The sequence below is a fragment of the Mytilus trossulus genome, chromosome 9 (genome assembly GCF_036588685.1).
Source record: "Mytilus trossulus isolate FHL-02 chromosome 9, PNRI_Mtr1.1.1.hap1, whole genome shotgun sequence".
Lineage (NCBI taxonomy): Eukaryota > Metazoa > Mollusca > Bivalvia > Mytilida > Mytilidae > Mytilus > Mytilus trossulus.
In genome coordinates, this window is record NC_086381.1 from 43,989,677 (window position 1) to 44,007,174 (window position 17,498).

General features: G+C 32.5%; 2 protein-coding genes across 2 annotated transcripts in view; both read right to left on the reverse strand.

Moving 5' to 3' along the window:
- LOC134684649 (uncharacterized) overlaps positions 1-2,697 on the reverse strand; it is a 76,127-nt gene extending 73,430 nt beyond the window's left edge. The window contains exons 1-4 of the mRNA XM_063543954.1: positions 2,614-2,697; positions 1,804-1,950; positions 1,346-1,459; positions 355-615 (exon numbers count right to left, since the gene is read on the reverse strand). Coding sequence (XP_063400024.1) covers positions 355-615; positions 1,346-1,459; positions 1,804-1,950; position 2,614 — 523 coding nt within the window. The 5' untranslated portion in view covers positions 2,615-2,697. The remainder of the gene's footprint in view (positions 1-354; positions 616-1,345; positions 1,460-1,803; positions 1,951-2,613) is intronic.
- Positions 2,698-2,817: 120 nt separating this feature from the next.
- The window catches only part of LOC134684650 (uncharacterized), a 42,261-nt gene continuing 27,580 nt past the window's right edge, over positions 2,818-17,498 (reverse strand). The window contains exons 2-5 of the mRNA XM_063543955.1: positions 10,669-10,748; positions 9,415-9,596; positions 8,967-9,075; positions 2,818-3,011 (exon numbers count right to left, since the gene is read on the reverse strand). Of these exons, the coding sequence (XP_063400025.1) occupies positions 2,818-3,011; positions 8,967-9,075; positions 9,415-9,596; positions 10,669-10,729 (546 nt within the window). The 5' untranslated portion in view covers positions 10,730-10,748. The remainder of the gene's footprint in view (positions 3,012-8,966; positions 9,076-9,414; positions 9,597-10,668; positions 10,749-17,498) is intronic.

Below are 17,498 nucleotides of genomic sequence, written 5' to 3' on the forward strand. Positions count from 1 at the left end.
TCAGTGTATTATATTCTTTATATTTTCCAGGATGTATTAAATCAGGAGTTGTAACTTATAAGGGGACTTTTTTAAGTAAACATACAGTCAACAGTATACTCAAATAAATATTCTCTCATTTAGCCTTGTTCACTGCATACAATTTGGTATCAAAGCATTCAAAACAAAGAAATTCATGAAATCATCCAGGAACAATATATTCTGAAAAATTAAAAGGGTTCCAAAAAAGTATTTGGAATATATATAGGAAAATTTGTAAAAATTACAAAATTAAAATATTAACTTCAGAAAGTACTTGTTTACCCTTCTTACTCTAATGTGGGGAAGGAATTATGCAAAAAAAAGGTACTATACCTCTATAAAATTTTAATGTTGTCTTCATCTCGACTAAACCAACTTTGAATTCCCTGACATAGTGGTCTGGATCAAGTCCAACATTTGGCTGTAAATATTTAGCTGACATTACAGTCTCAGACAGACCAAACATGATAAAGTTGGTCCATACAATTGGATGACCATCTGTGATATGATTGGGGTCATTTTCTATCTTTATCATTTTTTGTATGCCATCAAAAAATTGACCATGATTTTCCAGTATAGGTGGTGCTTCATCAACTGTAAATGGTAAGAAAAATTATTATAAGGCAAAAGTAAAAAGGACATTTCCTCCTTCTTAACTATACCTTTTGAAAAAAGCAGAAATGATGTTGCATCATATAAATAGTATTGCTTGAATATTGCCGATGTTGCTTACAACAAAAATTATAATGCACAATGAAATTTTCAGAAACTGTCTTAATTTTATAATTGGTTTTGACTTTGGTTGGTGTTTACCTAAAATTCAGAAAATTAGATCAATTCACTGGTTTGACGTAACAAAATTTTGAAATATAAGGATTTGGGTCTCGCCCACGTAGAATCCTACTCAAAACCCTAGATTGTGTAATTCATAATTATTTATACTGCAATGTTTTGGAAAGGTACGGATATACAAATTTCAATCCCAAAAAAATTGAAGGTCCTTTAGAGATCTTAAATCTACATATATTTTTTTTTGAATAACCTAACAGTATACCATAGAATAAATAATAAATGGTTGCAATTAATTCCAAATTTACAGTTGACAATTTCAACTTATTAGATTCCTTTATTATCTAGCCAGTAATCAAGCACCACGTGTAACTAAATTGTACTATCATATTTTGCTTCACCTTGTACATGTTCAGTACATGTCCATAAAAAAGTTGACCATGTTACTCGACCTTATCAAACTGTGAGTTGGACCGGAAACCTTAAAATAACTACTCCAAAAAGTACCAATTACAAATTATAAATCTTTACTTACTATTTTCACAATGTGTACCAGAAAAATTGTCTGCACACAGGCAATTAGCAGCTAAATCATCTGTGCAGGTTCCTGGGTAACACCTGGTACTATCTGTTCTCCAGGAACAGGTCTCTGTAAAATACAAAATTTAATCACAGAATAAGCATTACCTCTTACATGTCAAACACATTTTCTGTTAAAGGTTTACCTTTGAAGACTCGAGAAATGTCATTAAATTCCTATGTCAGAATTGAACCAGTAAAATGAAATAATGTCAATGTTCAAAAATGATATTCATAAAATTGAGAAGGGATATGGGGAATGTGTCAACGAGACAACAACCTGACCATAGAGCAGACAACAGCCGAAGGCCACTAATGGGTCTTCAATGCAGTGAAAACTCCCACACCTGGTGGCGTCCTTCAGCTGGCCCCTAAATTAGTAAATATAAGTTAATAATGTATTTCATGTCTTACTTTGACAAGATAATCTGCCATCTGCGTCTCCTGTATAAGCTTTCCAGTATGGCCTATCTGCTATCTCTCCTTCACACCAGGCACATATTAGATTCTGGTTGTTATCAGTACACTTTCTATACAAACATTTATCAATCTTTCCACACACTGAAAGAACAAAGCAAATATTACCATTACCACAGTTACAAATTATTCATCCCTGACCCTCCCATCAACAAATAATTAATTCATCTTTGACCCTCCCATCAACAAATTAGTCTGAATTCATCCCGGACACTCCCATCAACAAATTATTCATCCCTGACACTCCCATCAACAAATTATTCATTCCTGACCCTCCAATTAACAAATAATTAATTAATTCCTGACACTCCCATCAACAAATTATTCATCCTGACCCTCCCATCAATATGGTTTGCTGAAAAGTTTACTACAATTCCCTCCAATAGTTTTACTTTTGAGATTTTGTGAAATATAATTTAATATGAACATGATAAACTTATTCTATAAATAATTTTGACCCAAAGTGCTTGGTCGCAGGAATAAAATAAATATATATATGGTTTTCTTTTATTTTATCAATATAAAGGAATTCAAGATCTCTTCAAAAGACAGATAATGAACATTGAATTTACAGCTTATATTCCAATACATAATTACAATAAACATGCTTTGCTCTTAAAAAATTGCACCCAACTTATATAAATTGTCACATTATTAAAATCCAACACTTATACATAGATATAAGAAGCTGTGGTATGAGTGCTAATGAGACAACTCTCCCTCCATGGTTTACTGACAAGTACTTACTATAACAGTATTTATCTCCGCTGTAGAAGCCATCGTTACAGCCACTACAAACGTCAACAGAAGCACATGTACCGGTACCCTGTCGTATATTACATTGTTACTGACAAGTACTTACTATAACAGTATTTATCTCTGCTGTAGAAGCCATCGTTACAGCCACTACAAACGTCAACAGAAGCACATGTACCCGTACCCTGTCATATATTACATTGTTACTGACAAGTACTTACTATAACAGTATTTATCTCCGCTGTAGAAGCCATCGTTACAGCCACTACAAACGTCAACAGAAGCACATGTACCAGTACCCTGTCGTATATCTCCTGCTCGTGTAATTTGGACATCATCATTATAATATATTTCACATGCAGATGGGTTTCCTTTTCGATCACAATGAGCTAAAAATAATATAAACATTTTGTCATCCATACATGTAGGCATAGTGTCTGTGATATATATACATTTGTAATCTTTATTTGGCATATACATTATTTCAATCATCATTGCCTTTTTACTGGTCAATCCCAAAATGTGGTTACAGTGGATATTGTAATGGTTCTGAATATGTTAAACTTCAAATGTTATCTTCCCACTGCTTTCTTTAATACTATATTTATTAAGTTACTCAAATTTAGCTTAAATAAATTAATTTGCTATCTACTCAGTCTTCAGGCTTAACCAAAGTACTAGAACATTGCCTATTAAAATTGCTTTCAGGCTTATAAAATTCTTCTCTTCATCATGTCTAGTGTTAATTTTTAAACTTTTCTATGTCTATTAATGCTGCTGACATATGCTGTCAGGTACATTGTAAATCACTTGCACATGAGCTGCAAATTATATAGATCTGTGAAATAGTTCTATTTTAATTGCGGATTTTTTAAACAAGACATTGTCTTCATTTTTTAGTGTTGCATGGCTTTATTCAGTTATATGTTTTATTGTGTGCAGGCTGCTTTGTTTGATTCATTTACTACGTCTACATTTTTTGTGCAGTTAAAATATCAGTTACAGTAGATCTTATGCTTAAATGTTAAATTTGTTTTATACTTATTAATAATGGTGAATCCAACTGTATTTTCTTTTCAATTGTAATTTATGACAATTAATTTATTCATATAATGCCAATATCTCTTCAATGCCATATCATAACTTCAGTTGACTTATTGCATACAGTATTGTATCAGGAGGGTGGATATGACCGTTAAAGGGACTCTGGGATCTGGTGCTTTTGAGCTCTGGATTTCAGGATTGATGCTTTTAGGGATCCGAGGATTCTTTTTTTTGAATTTCAGGATTTCATCTGACGAAAGAATTTGACCACTTTTAACACTTAAGTCAAGTGACTATTTCACTTCATTCAATTAGTTTTAGTGAAAGATTTTAAATAATTTAGTCATTAAAAACGATCTGATTCAAGCTCAAATATGAAAAATCTCTCAAATATGCCAAAAAACGTCACTTTTCAGATGGTTTTTGTCAAAATTGAAAGTGGCCGCATCCGTGTTCATCCACAACCTTTATATATGTTATGTATTAACATAAAATACAACTTACATATCAATATTAAGGATGAACACGAATGATTCCACTTTTGTTTTACACAGAAACCGTCTAAATTTTAACTAAAATGATAAAATGATAGAATTTTGAAGATTTCAGTAATTTAGCATGACTAAATGGTGCTACAACCTGACAACTGTGCATTGTATTGTCAAAAACAGCCCATATTTATGTAGCAGAAGCATTCAACTGTCCAATAAATAACTAAAAGTTTACATTTTTAAAACAATTTAGTAAAACTGTTATATTTTCGGACCAAAAAGGGGTCTTACCTGACCTACTCCTGTATTTAAATTCAGGATTTCATGTTTTTAAGCCCAGTATTTAGGGTTTAGGACTCCTCCTATACCCCCCCCCCCCCTTTTTTGATCAGTCTAAAATACAAAAAACAACCACTGAACAATGAAAATTAGATCAAGGTCAGATGTCACTGCTCAATTGGACATGTACAAAGAACAAACACTCCATAAACCAAATATAGTAGACCCATTGCTTAGTGTCTCTGATGGATGTAACAATAAAGCATGAGGAGGTTCGCGGGTACAAAAATTTTCGGCAAAAAATTAAGCATTTTTTTTTCATTACAAAGTTAATTTATTATATACACTGTTTGTTATAACTTTATGATATGGAACAAAATTCAACCAAAAAAAATCGATTTGGTTTGGCCTCAGACATTTCAGATGACTTTTAAAATGTAGACATCATTGAAAAAGCTCCAAATTATTTCTTTGGTGCAAAAATGCCATTTTTTGGCATTAAGATTGAAATATTTTCTTGAACTCATCACTGACCTATATTTTTTATAAATGTTTTATTGTTTTCAAATAAGCTTAACATTAACTAAAATAATTGTAAAATTTTCGTGATTTCTGTAATTCTAATTTTTATTAGTTCTTTTTTTATTTCTATAATAGTTTTTTTAATACCTTTATTTCTCCTATTACTGAGGGCCCTCATGGGGTTTTTGATTATGTGATTACTTGGCCGTTTTTTTAATGATTATTTGATTATTAAGCCAAATATTTCATGATTATTTGATTACCTAGGACTGTATTTTTAGTTTATGATTAGTTGATTACTAAAGATAAGCAAATATTTTATGATTATGTGATTATATTGGCAAAAAAATGGTGATTATGTGATTACTAGGACCCCCCATGAGGGGCCTCATTACTATTAGTTCAACAGAAAAAAGGGACATTAACAAGAATATATAATATGCTTCTTTTGGAAGCAGATTGTGAGCTTAAATGAACGGTGACCCCATTTTTTATTTGAGTTTATCATACTATATGATAGTTCATTTAAAAAAAATATAGAGAAATCCATATATTATAAAGGTCAATAAGGGGAAAACAATGATTTAGACCTGGGAGCCCCTTTAACCTTGTACAAATTACAATCACAGATAGTATAAAATGGGGTCAAGGTCTGATGGGCTTGGGAATCTTAAACACACATACCAAATATAGTTGTTCGTAAATATACGTTGATATTGGGTCGACTCATTCCATGGTCATCCCATGGATAGAAACAAGTGTGAGTTTTTAGATGGATACACAACTAACAATGTCTAAGGAGCATTTAAATTAAGCAGGGAAAAATAACCTGGTGTAATGCTTTTTTTTTAGTAATTATGCACTTGTGTAACTTATCCTCTGTTACACATGTAATATCATACTCCTAAAAAAATCGTCTGCATTTCATGATTTGCGATACTTTTCCCGCAAAAGATGACTTCCGGTGAAAACTAATACCGAAGAAGAATTCACAAACCCAAAGAACTTGAAAGTACTTGAAACCCAGCTAATTGAATTTGTGGACGACATCACTAAAAACATGAGTGCAGGTAAACAGACAGACGTACTAATTATGGATTTCTCTAAAGCTTTCGACAAAGTTGGTCACAGTCTACTCGTTCATAAACTCGAACACTACGGAATCAGAGGAAATGTCAATAGGTGGATTGCTAGCTTCATATCACATCGGACACAAGCAGTAGTAGTGGATGGAGAGAGCTCATCACATATTGATGTAGAATCTGGGGTACCCCAAGGCTCAGTCCTTGGGCCTTCGCTATTCCTGTTTTACATCAACGACATGCCTGATGTCCGGAGTGATGGAATTAAATCTACTATTCGCTTAGTGCTGATGACACCATGTAGCCTACCTTACAATATCAAACGACAAAGATTCCAACGACCTACAAAAAGATCTAGATAAACTGTCAATATGGGAAACCATATGGAAAATGGCCTTCCACCCAGACAAGTGCAATGTACTCACCATCAGCCGGATAAACAACACCATTGCAACATCATACAAACTACATGGTCACACTTTAGAACATGTCAAAAGCGCAAAATACCTGGGCTGCACATTCACGTCAGAAATGAAATGGAATGACCATGTTAACAACATCTGCAACAAAGCCAATAGAACAATCGGCTTCCTTAAACGAAACCTGAACATCGGATCAACGTCTGTAAAGGAAAGTGCCGTACAAAACACTTGTTATACCAATAATAGAATACGCCAGTCCTGTATGGGATCCATACAACAAAACAGAAATAGACCGACTAGAGATGGTCCAGAGACGTGCAGCACGTTATGTGATGAATAAACACCAAAATCACTCAAGTGTAAGCAAGATGCTAAACCACCTAGAATGGAGATCACGCGAACAAAGACGAAAAGATGCAAGACTAACCATGCTCTTTAAAATAGTAAACGAGAAAGTTGCTGTGACAAAGGAAGCTCGTTTGATTCCACCTAAACGATTGTCAAGAAATATGCATGACAGAAGCTTCCAAATTCCAGCAGCATCAAATGATTACCGGAAATTTTCTTTCTTTCCACGAACCATCAAAGATTGGAACAGTCTCCCTCCTGGGGTAGTGTCAGCGCCGTCAGTCGATGCTTTTAAAGCCTCGGTGACAAAGCTGAACTAAATTCAAACAATATGGGGGGAGGGGGAGGGTCCGTATGCACACCGAAGTCATGGCAAAATATTCAGTTTGTTGATTGTGGCCATTATCCGGTAGAAGTAGAAGTAGAAGAAGTACTAAACTTCAAGTTGAGGTTCGATCACCGAGTAGCATATTACCTGACAATATCTGGATATTGTTAAGAAGTCAAATCTTAACCCGAATTTGTGATAATTTTTAAACTTTTCCAACATGGATTAAATGTAAACAAAGTCGTAATGTTTAGCCTTTTAATCTGAGACTACTATAACACAGTTTGAATAAATATAAATTTAACGTTAGGTAAGTTGATGCAAGCCTACGAAGTCGCATATGAATTATTGCTAGAGGTAACACCCATGTTATATCAATGTGTAAACACGTTAATTATGAAGTATGAAAATCAAGTAGCCAAGTGTGTGCATTTTTTCGATATATTTCACTATGGGTAAATATTCATTAACTGTCACTATCCCGTATAGACTTACATTTGTTGGTTTAAGGGTTACAATGATATTAAGAAACGTCATTGCAGGTGGAGCACAAATTGGTGTCATGTGTTTTTAAGAGTTACATTTCTTTGTACTATGTTCAATTCACAAAAAGTCAATGTGTTGATTGTCTACCTTGAATAGGGTCATAATTTCATTTTTATGTCTATTTATTTTATTCAGTTTTAAATTGCTACAAAATTAATAAAAGCACTAAATCTTAGTATTTTTATTGGTTTATTTAAGACATTCATGTATATCTATAATTTCATTTTTTTTTGTTTTGTTATGTTTAGTATACATATATACCAACATAAGGAATTTTATAACTGGAACCTACATTAAAACAATTTTAACTTTTTTGAAAAGGACTATAAATGAAAACCGAAATTATACATAATGAATGTTGGGGAAATTAACCAGAGTTATCTTGGATTAGACATCTCTAATTCTTATACATATTGTAAAATTATTCTTTTCTGTTGACTTTGTTCTTTTAGGGTCAAAACTGGACTTAAATAAACTGCAAACACTTGTCCTACTTGACTATATGGAAATTTGATCATTCCAACATTGATTCAAATTAACTTATTTACAGTACCCTCTATTTCAGTGCAACTTTCTGTCCTATACAATTATGTAGTGTTTTGTCTAGAAAATGGACTAAGACATTTAATGAACACAATCATAAGTACACACGTGCTGCAATACAGGATAAGGCCCGCCGTAAATATAGCATTTCATTTTTTTAAATGTAATGCTTACGATTTTGGAAAGAAGAATACTTCTGCTGTTATACAAACATAGGCTAGTCTCAGATATAAGATAGACAGAATATGATAAGTTACTAGTAAATAAAGCTCAACTCGAAATAACAGAACTGGGCTATCTGTCATGATGACTTGTTTGTTGTAACAGAACTGTGCTATCTGTATGACTTGTTTGTTAAAAGATGCAAGATGTATTAAACAATTCTATATAAACGATAGCATGAATATTTCAAGTCTGATAATACAACAATCTATAACTCGCTGCTACGATAGCATGTGATAGTTGTATTATACAATTCGATACTTACGATAGCACGCGACAGTTGTATTATACAATTCGATACTTATGATAACATGCGACAGTTGTATTATAAATACAATTTGATACTTACGATAGCATGCGACAGTTGTATTATACAATACGATACTTACGGTAGCACGCGACAGTTGTATTATACAATTCGATACTTCTGCATGGTGGAACTGATCGACATACGAAAGTATGGTTACCCTATAAGCTATACAGGATGTAAAAATCCAAAGAAGAAGAAGATACTTACGATAGCATGCGACAGCCAGGTTATTGTTGTGGGAGTAGTCGTTATTTGTCGAATAGCATCCAGCAGGACAACTCAAAGGACCACATTTCAAGTTCAATAAATACGATTTCTGTAAATACATTGAAAGGTTATCTAAATACGTATACATTAGGTTGACTATTACTATTTTTAAAAGATAAATAATTACAATTCGAATGTTTTGTCTGCTTAAAAAAATCGTAAAAACAAGATTATGTAATATACTGTATAACTCAAAGAGGCACAATTTTCGAATTTAAAATGGGTTGCACACGTTCCTTTATACTTACGAATCGGGCTGTGTTTGGTTCATAGGCCTCGATGACTTCTTCACAGGAAAATTTCACTACGTTCCTCATCCGGTCCTCTCTTTACCCTGTGGTGTAGGTGAAGACACCTCCCCTCCCCCTCCCCTTTCCATTATACTTACGGATCTGGCTGTGTTTGGTTCATAGACCTCGATGACTTCTTCCCAGGAACAACCTTCATTACACTCTTCACCCAGTCCTCTCTTTACCCTGTGGTGTAGGAAACCTAAGGCTTCTTTTTTCTCCATTAGTATTCCAGGATGTGTCGCTCTTTTAAACCTCTGCTTCAGAGCTTCGTTGAAATCTAAAATGTTTTGTATTTTTAAATCATTCAAATGAAAAAAATGCAAATTACATTTTGTTGCGCTAAACATTGAAGTAAGAATGAAGGAAGGCAATTTCAACAAACCAAAAGTAAAGACGTACAGATATACGGATATAAATCACACTTTCCCCCTCTTACTTTCATGTTGGCTATACATTTTGTATGCATTACGTATTCCATCGGGTAACATGGTCTAACTTGATAATTGTTTTATGATATATAATATGTCATTGACTTTGATTTAGTGACATGTGCATCATAATTTTTAAGAGAGAGACATTTTGACGTCTAAATGCGACTCAGCTTCACCCTCAAAGATTCAATGTTATTGAATGAACATAGTATTTTACTTAAGGGATGACTGTAATATTCTTTCTGTCTATGAAGAAATTACATTTAAATGTGGTACACGCTGAATAACCTGCGTAGCCACTTAAAAAATAGCTTGTTATATGCTATAAATTGGTACTGTTCAAACAGTCCTTTAATATTTTTCAATCCCCTTGTTGTATCTATTAAATTAGTATGTACTGTATTACAAATAATGCAGTCTTGTTTTCAGCGGCATTGCAAGTTACAAGTTACAATGTTTTTAGACTTTTATTGGAAGTAATAATTTAGACTACCAAATGCATGTTTTTTTCTGACTTTAGGCTTGAGAATGACTAAATATCCATGATTTCAACTTCGAAATATTAATGTTCTTCTAATTAATTTCGGACCTTTGAAAAAGTCGGATTCATTGAATCATACTGATGAAGGACAAAAATCAACGAGTTTTGACCTTTGATTTTCGTACTCAAAGACAAAATTGTAACCTGAGGTTACAAACTGTCCTGAATGATAAAAATATATTGGAGACAAATATCCCAGGAATGTGGATGAATGTTTTATAGGAAATGAATATGTAGCATTACAATCAGTATCATGCATTTATATTTAAAACTACATTGTACAATCCGTGCTTTCTTGCAGAAAAAATGAACACAACACGTTATAAAAATAGAGCAAAACAAACGTTTCTTAAATGCAATGAAAAGTATAAATTTACCATTAGAAGCTTCCCCTAGATAAACAAACATTGCAAGCATTAGCCATAGGTGTGTGACCATCTTCTGTTGTCCCAGATATCTGTAATAAAACAATGCATATAGTATTGACCGACAGATTGAGAACTCAAATCATGATAGAAAAACTGACGGCGACTAATTTCCATTGTAGAAGAAGGAAGGGTAATATATGCATAATGTGAATATAATCTATGATATACATAAGGTCCATCATATCTTATGACATTTTTGGTTAAAAGACATAGACTAGAATGGTAAATCGATAGTCCTCAAGTCTGTATGGCTTCAGATAGTTAAAAAGTCAATCGCCTTCCAATTTAGATCTTGTCCTAACCTATAGTATATTTTTTATAAAATTCTGACAAGAAAGTAGCCGTGAGAGCCCCAACGAGGCCATTTTCCATAATATTTCTTTTTTTAATGTCGATCGTCCACCATTTATCCGAGATATTGATGATATATCAAGGTAGAGTTCGTTAACATGACCGGACGAACGGAAAGATGGATGGATAAACACAAGGACAAACGCACGAATGAATAGACGCGAGGACACATGGACAGACAGACGAACGGACAGACAGACGGAAGCTCGATATTTACAAATTCCCTGTAACATGTGTAACGCGCTTCGCGGGGGACAACAAACACACAGCAATACACATAATAGAACTCAGTCGGTTAAAAGACTTCCAAGTTGGATGTCAGAATAAGTAACAAAAGTAAAATACCAAAAAGGCAATGATACATACATTAACGAAAGACTACAGCAGCTATTGCGTCAACATGCCAGCTCGAGAATTCAGCATGATGTATGCGAAGATAAGAATACTTTTGGCTATCAAAATTCAAAAAAAATATCTTGAAAAGCCATTTTTTCTGGTTTGATGGATTTTAACTTGTGAAAACCGAAGAGAAAATTGTCTTAAATACATCTTAAATTTAAAGAACAGTAACTTATTACCATAACATAGTCCATTTAGTGTAATATTTACACTTTTGCATGGGAATTATTTTGTTTGTTTCTTGTACTTCTTTCCAGTATGTTGTTTACCATGTCCGATTTTTTGGTGTTACATATTCTTAAAATCTATCCGAATTATTTTTGCAAAGAATTTCGCTCAAACTGGTGATAGGGCTGCTTTTAACTTGCAGATAAGTGTGTGGTTTTTTTTTGTTTGTTTTGTTTTTTGCCCCGCATTGAAGGCCTTATTGTGACTTTGAGATGAAATTATCAATACAAGCGTTTATAGAGTCCTTGCTTCCTATTTGTTATTTGTCCCGAGTATAAATTTATATTGCACTAGCTTGTGAGTGCAATATATGTTCTACGAGGAACAATATTCCCCAATATTCATGCAATAACCCTTTTATTGTATAGCAATATAATATTCAAAAGTAAAAATTGGTTTTAACTAAGATTTTGACGTAGATGACATCATGAATTTTGAAGATTTATTTTTATATCTTTATTTACCAAAGTCATAACAACTATAGGCATACAACATATAAACTACACAAGTATACATAGATAGCAGAAGGTATTAAACATATTACATCATGTTAGATCTTAATTTTTGTGCACGAAATATAAATTTACCCAAATTACATAATTCTTTAAGATTATTAGAACTCATTAATTGTATATATTTATACATAGAAGGTTTTCTCCAATAATATGGTTTTATAAAATAAGATCTAAGACCTTGATAAGTAGGACATTTTAAAATAAAATGCATCTCATCTTCAATGTCGTTTTTACAAAAACTACATATTCTATTACTTCTTGGAATTGCAGAATAGCGACCACATTCTATAGCTAAATCATGACTACTAAGTCTTATTTTGGTAATACATGTCTTATAAATAACTGGTATTGGTTTATATAAATAATTTTGTAAACAAAAATTTTGAACCATATATCTATAACTTGTACATTTAATTAAATTATTCATTTGGCTGTCAAAATCTTGCTTCAGACAATCAAACAGGCGTTGTTTAATTATCAAGTAAAAACTACTGGAGAGCTTACTATCTAAAAATAAACCTTGATTATACCAAATATCACCTAAACCTATGCTGAGCAACTCATTTTTAATAAAATACAACCAATTTGTCTTATTATTTGGACATTTTTGTAAATCGTCATATAAAAAAAAGTAACAGTTTTTCAAAATACAGTTTGTAGTACATAACAGCTTAAACCAGTATTTAAACATTCGACATTTTCTGGTGTGCAATAATGGTAATCTACCTAGCTCATAGTACACCATGACATTACTAGTAGAGCTTTTTACTTTCATAATATTTTTACAATAGCCCAGATGTATCCTTTCTATAGCTGGTGCCTTGTGAGCTGGTGCACTAGTGCAATATTGGAATTTATTGCACGCTAACTGTTGGTTACTTTCTGTGGGAAATATTATATTACTATACAATAATAATAATAATAAATAATAATAATAATAATATTTGCTGTCCATAAGAATCAAAAAGTGAATATTAAAATAATAATAATAATTATAATAAAAATAAAAATGTGTAAGGGTTCCACGGAACCCGGTGTCTCGCCTACTTTTGCTGTAAATAGCAGGCTCAACAAAAACGAGGAAAAAAATCAATAAAAATATTCCTCTTGATACTATCTTTTGATTGTAAGAAGCTTCTGTCCAAGTTAAAAATCCAGGATAGTTTTTGAATCTAATAAATGTAATGTTTCCCCGCAGAAAAACTTAGTCCATTAAAAAGTAAAATACAGAAAAAATGGATTTATTTTTTACAAAATTTACTTCTGGATACTATCTTATGATCATAAACAAGCTTCTGTCTAAGTCAAGTATACAAACCCAGGATTGTTTAAGAAAGTTATTTTACAAAATTTCAAAAACTTTAACCACAGAGTGTATATTTGTGGACGACGCCGACGGAATGTAGGATCGCTTAGTCTCGCTTTTTCGAATAAAGTCGAAGGCTCGACAATAATAGTAATAATAATAATAATAACTATAATAATAATAGTAATACTAATAATAGTAATACTACTACTACTACTACTACTAATAATAATAATAGTAATAGTAATAATAATAGTAATAGTAATAGTAATAATAATAATAATAATAATAATAATAATGATAATGATAATGATAATGATAATGATAATAATAATGATAATAGTGATAATAGTGATAATAATGATAATGATGATAATGATTATAATAATGATAATAATGATAATAATGATAATAATGATAATAATAAAAGTTTATGATGATGAGATTATTGTTATAAACCCGAAAGTAAAAATCTTACCTTATAATTTAACAGTTGACAGTGGGGATCCCTAGTGTTTTCTTCGGTCCAATAATTTGGAAAACCCGTTGAACGGTCTGGCAATTAGTTTATCTTCACTTAGCCAACCACTCAATCATACGAAATTGAATCAAACAGAACAGACCCTATTTGGTTTTCCAAATTTAAAAGCTGGTAAATAAACAGACCACATCTACAAAATGATGATGCAAATTGTAAAAATTATTTAAATATGAAAAGAAAAAAACATTTTATATGACATTTTTTATCAGAGCAAGATCATGAAATCAATCGAAATCAAAAGAATTATTTTCATTCAGACCTTAGATCAAAAGAAAAATGTAATACAAGAAATGTTTGTTTGTATCTAGCACCTTTTTCTCGGAAGTTTTAATTTTATTGAATGTTTAAAGAACTGCCATTATTATCTCATTAGTTTCCTTTAGATTAGATTATAAAAATGAAACATTACTTTCATGTTCTTTTTAGTTAATACATTTTTCAATAAATGAGAAAAAAAAGTCCTTATAATTATGTGGTAGAGCTCTGCAATCGGATCACAACAGCGTCAAACAAAATACTTTGAAGACTGTTTTGCGCCAGTGATTTGTAATTTCGATAGAAAGTGTCGACCTGGTAATAATAATGGTAATATATTAGTATTGAAATAATGCGTCTTCAGATATAAAACAAGAGGCGACATCAAATGGACATTGATTCATAACAGGCATAAGTCGAATAAAATCTGACAATACCGTGACAAAAATTGAAAAAAACCCAAGAAAAGTCAGCAATACACTAAATATAATATCAAAGATTTAGGAATGCAAACCCAATAATACCGAGGTGAATTCAGCTGTCCCTGAAGGGTTAGCAGTTCTTGATTTATATGTGACACCCGTCTTGTTGCTTGTGTAAGTACTAACCAGGTGACAAGTTTCATTCGTTGTATGTTTTGGACTGCCGAATCTATAATTTTGTGACAAAAATATTTGTTCGTGTGGTAAAAATCATGAGCAGCAATAGATAAATATAAGAATTAAATCCGCCAAATGACATTACAATAGTTGAATTGATTTATAAATAATTACATTAGATGTATGTTTCATTATAATACTTTATTTTGATAGGCTAACTGCACACCACGTGTTATTCCGTAAGCAATTGCATCACTCAATAAAACTTTTCATTCATGATAACACGTGGTTCCACAATAAAGTGCACAGGTGAATAAAATACAAAAATTGTATGGTTATTTTCTGGACAATTTTGGACGAAAAACAATCTATTTTTTTCGCGACAAGTCGAAAACAATTTTTTTCTTTCAATTTTAGCATTACATAAAGTGGCAGCTGAGGGTAAAACATACATTTTTTTTAACGGTCGTCCCACTGTCTATATCACTCTGTTCAGCTCTTTTATAGTATTCCGTATCATGTCTTTGTGACGTCAAATACGTTGACCCGGCCTTAATAACTTTGACCCGGACATATCAGCGACGTCATAATGTTTGAACCGACGTTAATGGTGTAACACCACTAATTCAGGCCCCGCCAAAAAGCACATACCAGAAAGTAGTACATATTTAACACAAAATAGATCCTACGCATGAGTGTAACTTTCAAAATATGAAGAATATTTAGGTATTTCTGGTATCAAATGAAAGCTGAAGGACTGGTGACCATTGCAGAACACTTTTGGACTTTTAATTTTGAATATTAAAAAAACTGCACCAAATTTTAACTAGAGGCTCTAAAGAGCCTGTGTCGCTCACCTTGGTCTATGTGCATATTAAACAAAGGACACAAATGGATCCATGACAAAATTGTATTTTGGTGATGGTGATGTGTTTGAAGTTCTTACTTTACTGAACGTTCTTGCTTCTTACAATTATATCTATAATGAACCTTGCCCATTAGTAACAGAGAAAAATATTTGGTAAAAATTTACATAAATTTACCGAATTAATGAAAATTGTTAAAAATTGACTATAAAGGGCAATAACTCCTTAAGGGGTCAATTGACCATTTAGGTCATGTTGACTTATTTGTAGATCTTATTTTGCTGAACATTATTGCTGTTTACAGTTTATCTCTATCTATAATAGTATTCAAGATAATAACCAAAAACGGCAAAATTTCTTTAAAAATTACCAATTGGAGGGCAGCAAGCCAACAACCAATTGTCCAATTCATCTGAAAATTTCAGGGCAGATAGATATTGACTTGATTAACATTTTAACTTCTTGTCAGATTTGCTCTAAATGCTTTGGTTTCAGAGTTATAAGCCAAAATCTATATTTTACCCCTGTTCTATTTTTAGCCGTGGCGTCCATCTTGGTTGAATGGCCAGGTCATCGGACACATTTTTCAAACTAGATACCCTAAAGATGATTGTGGCCAAGTTTGGATTAATTTGGCTCAGTAGTTTCAGAGGAGAAGATTTTTGTAAAAGATTACTTAGATTTATGAAAAATGGTTAAAAATTGACTATAAAGGGCAATAACTCCTAAAGGGGTCAACTGACCATTTCGGTCATGTTGACTTATTTGTAAATCTAACTTTGCTGAACATTATTGATGTTTACAGTTTATTTCCATCTATAATAATATTCAAGATAATAACCAAAAACAGCAAAATTTCCTCAAAATTACCAATTCAGGGGCAGCAACCCAACAACAGATTGACCGATTCATCTGAAAATTTCAGGGCAGATAGATCTTGACCTGATAAACATTTTTATCCTAGTCAAATTTCCTCAAAATGCTTTGGTTTTTGAGTAATAAGCCAAAAACTGCATTTTACCCCTATGTTCTATTTTTAGCCGTGGCGGCCATCTTGGTAGGTTGACCGGGTCACGCCACACATTTTTTAAACAAGATACCCCAAAGATGATTGTGGCCAAGTTTGGATTAATTTGGCTCAGTAGTTTCAGAGGAGAAGATTTTTGTAAAAGATTACTTAGATTTATGAAAAATGGTTAAAAATTGACTATAAAGGGCAATAACTCCTAAAGGGGTCAACTGACCATTTCGGTCATGTTGACTTATTTGTAAATCTAACTTTGCTGAACATTATTGATGTTTACAGTTTATCTCTATCTATAATAATATTCAAGATTATAACCAAAAACAGCAAAATTTCCTCAAAATTACCAATTCAGGGGCAGCAACCCAACTACAGGTTGACCGATTCATCTGAAAATTTCAGGGCAGATAGATCTTGACCTGATAAACATTTTTACCCCCATGTCAGATTTCCTCTAAATGCTTTAATTTTTGAGTTATAAGCCAAAAACTGCATTTTACCCCTATGTTCTATTTTTAGCCGTGGCGGCCATCTTGGTTGGTTGACCGGGTCACGCCACACATTTTTTAAATTAGATACCCCAATGATGATTGTGGCCAAGTTTGGTTTGATTTGGCCCAGTAGTTTCAGAGGAGAAGATTTTTGTAAAAGCTAACGCTGGACGACGGACGACGGACGACGGACGCCAAGTGATG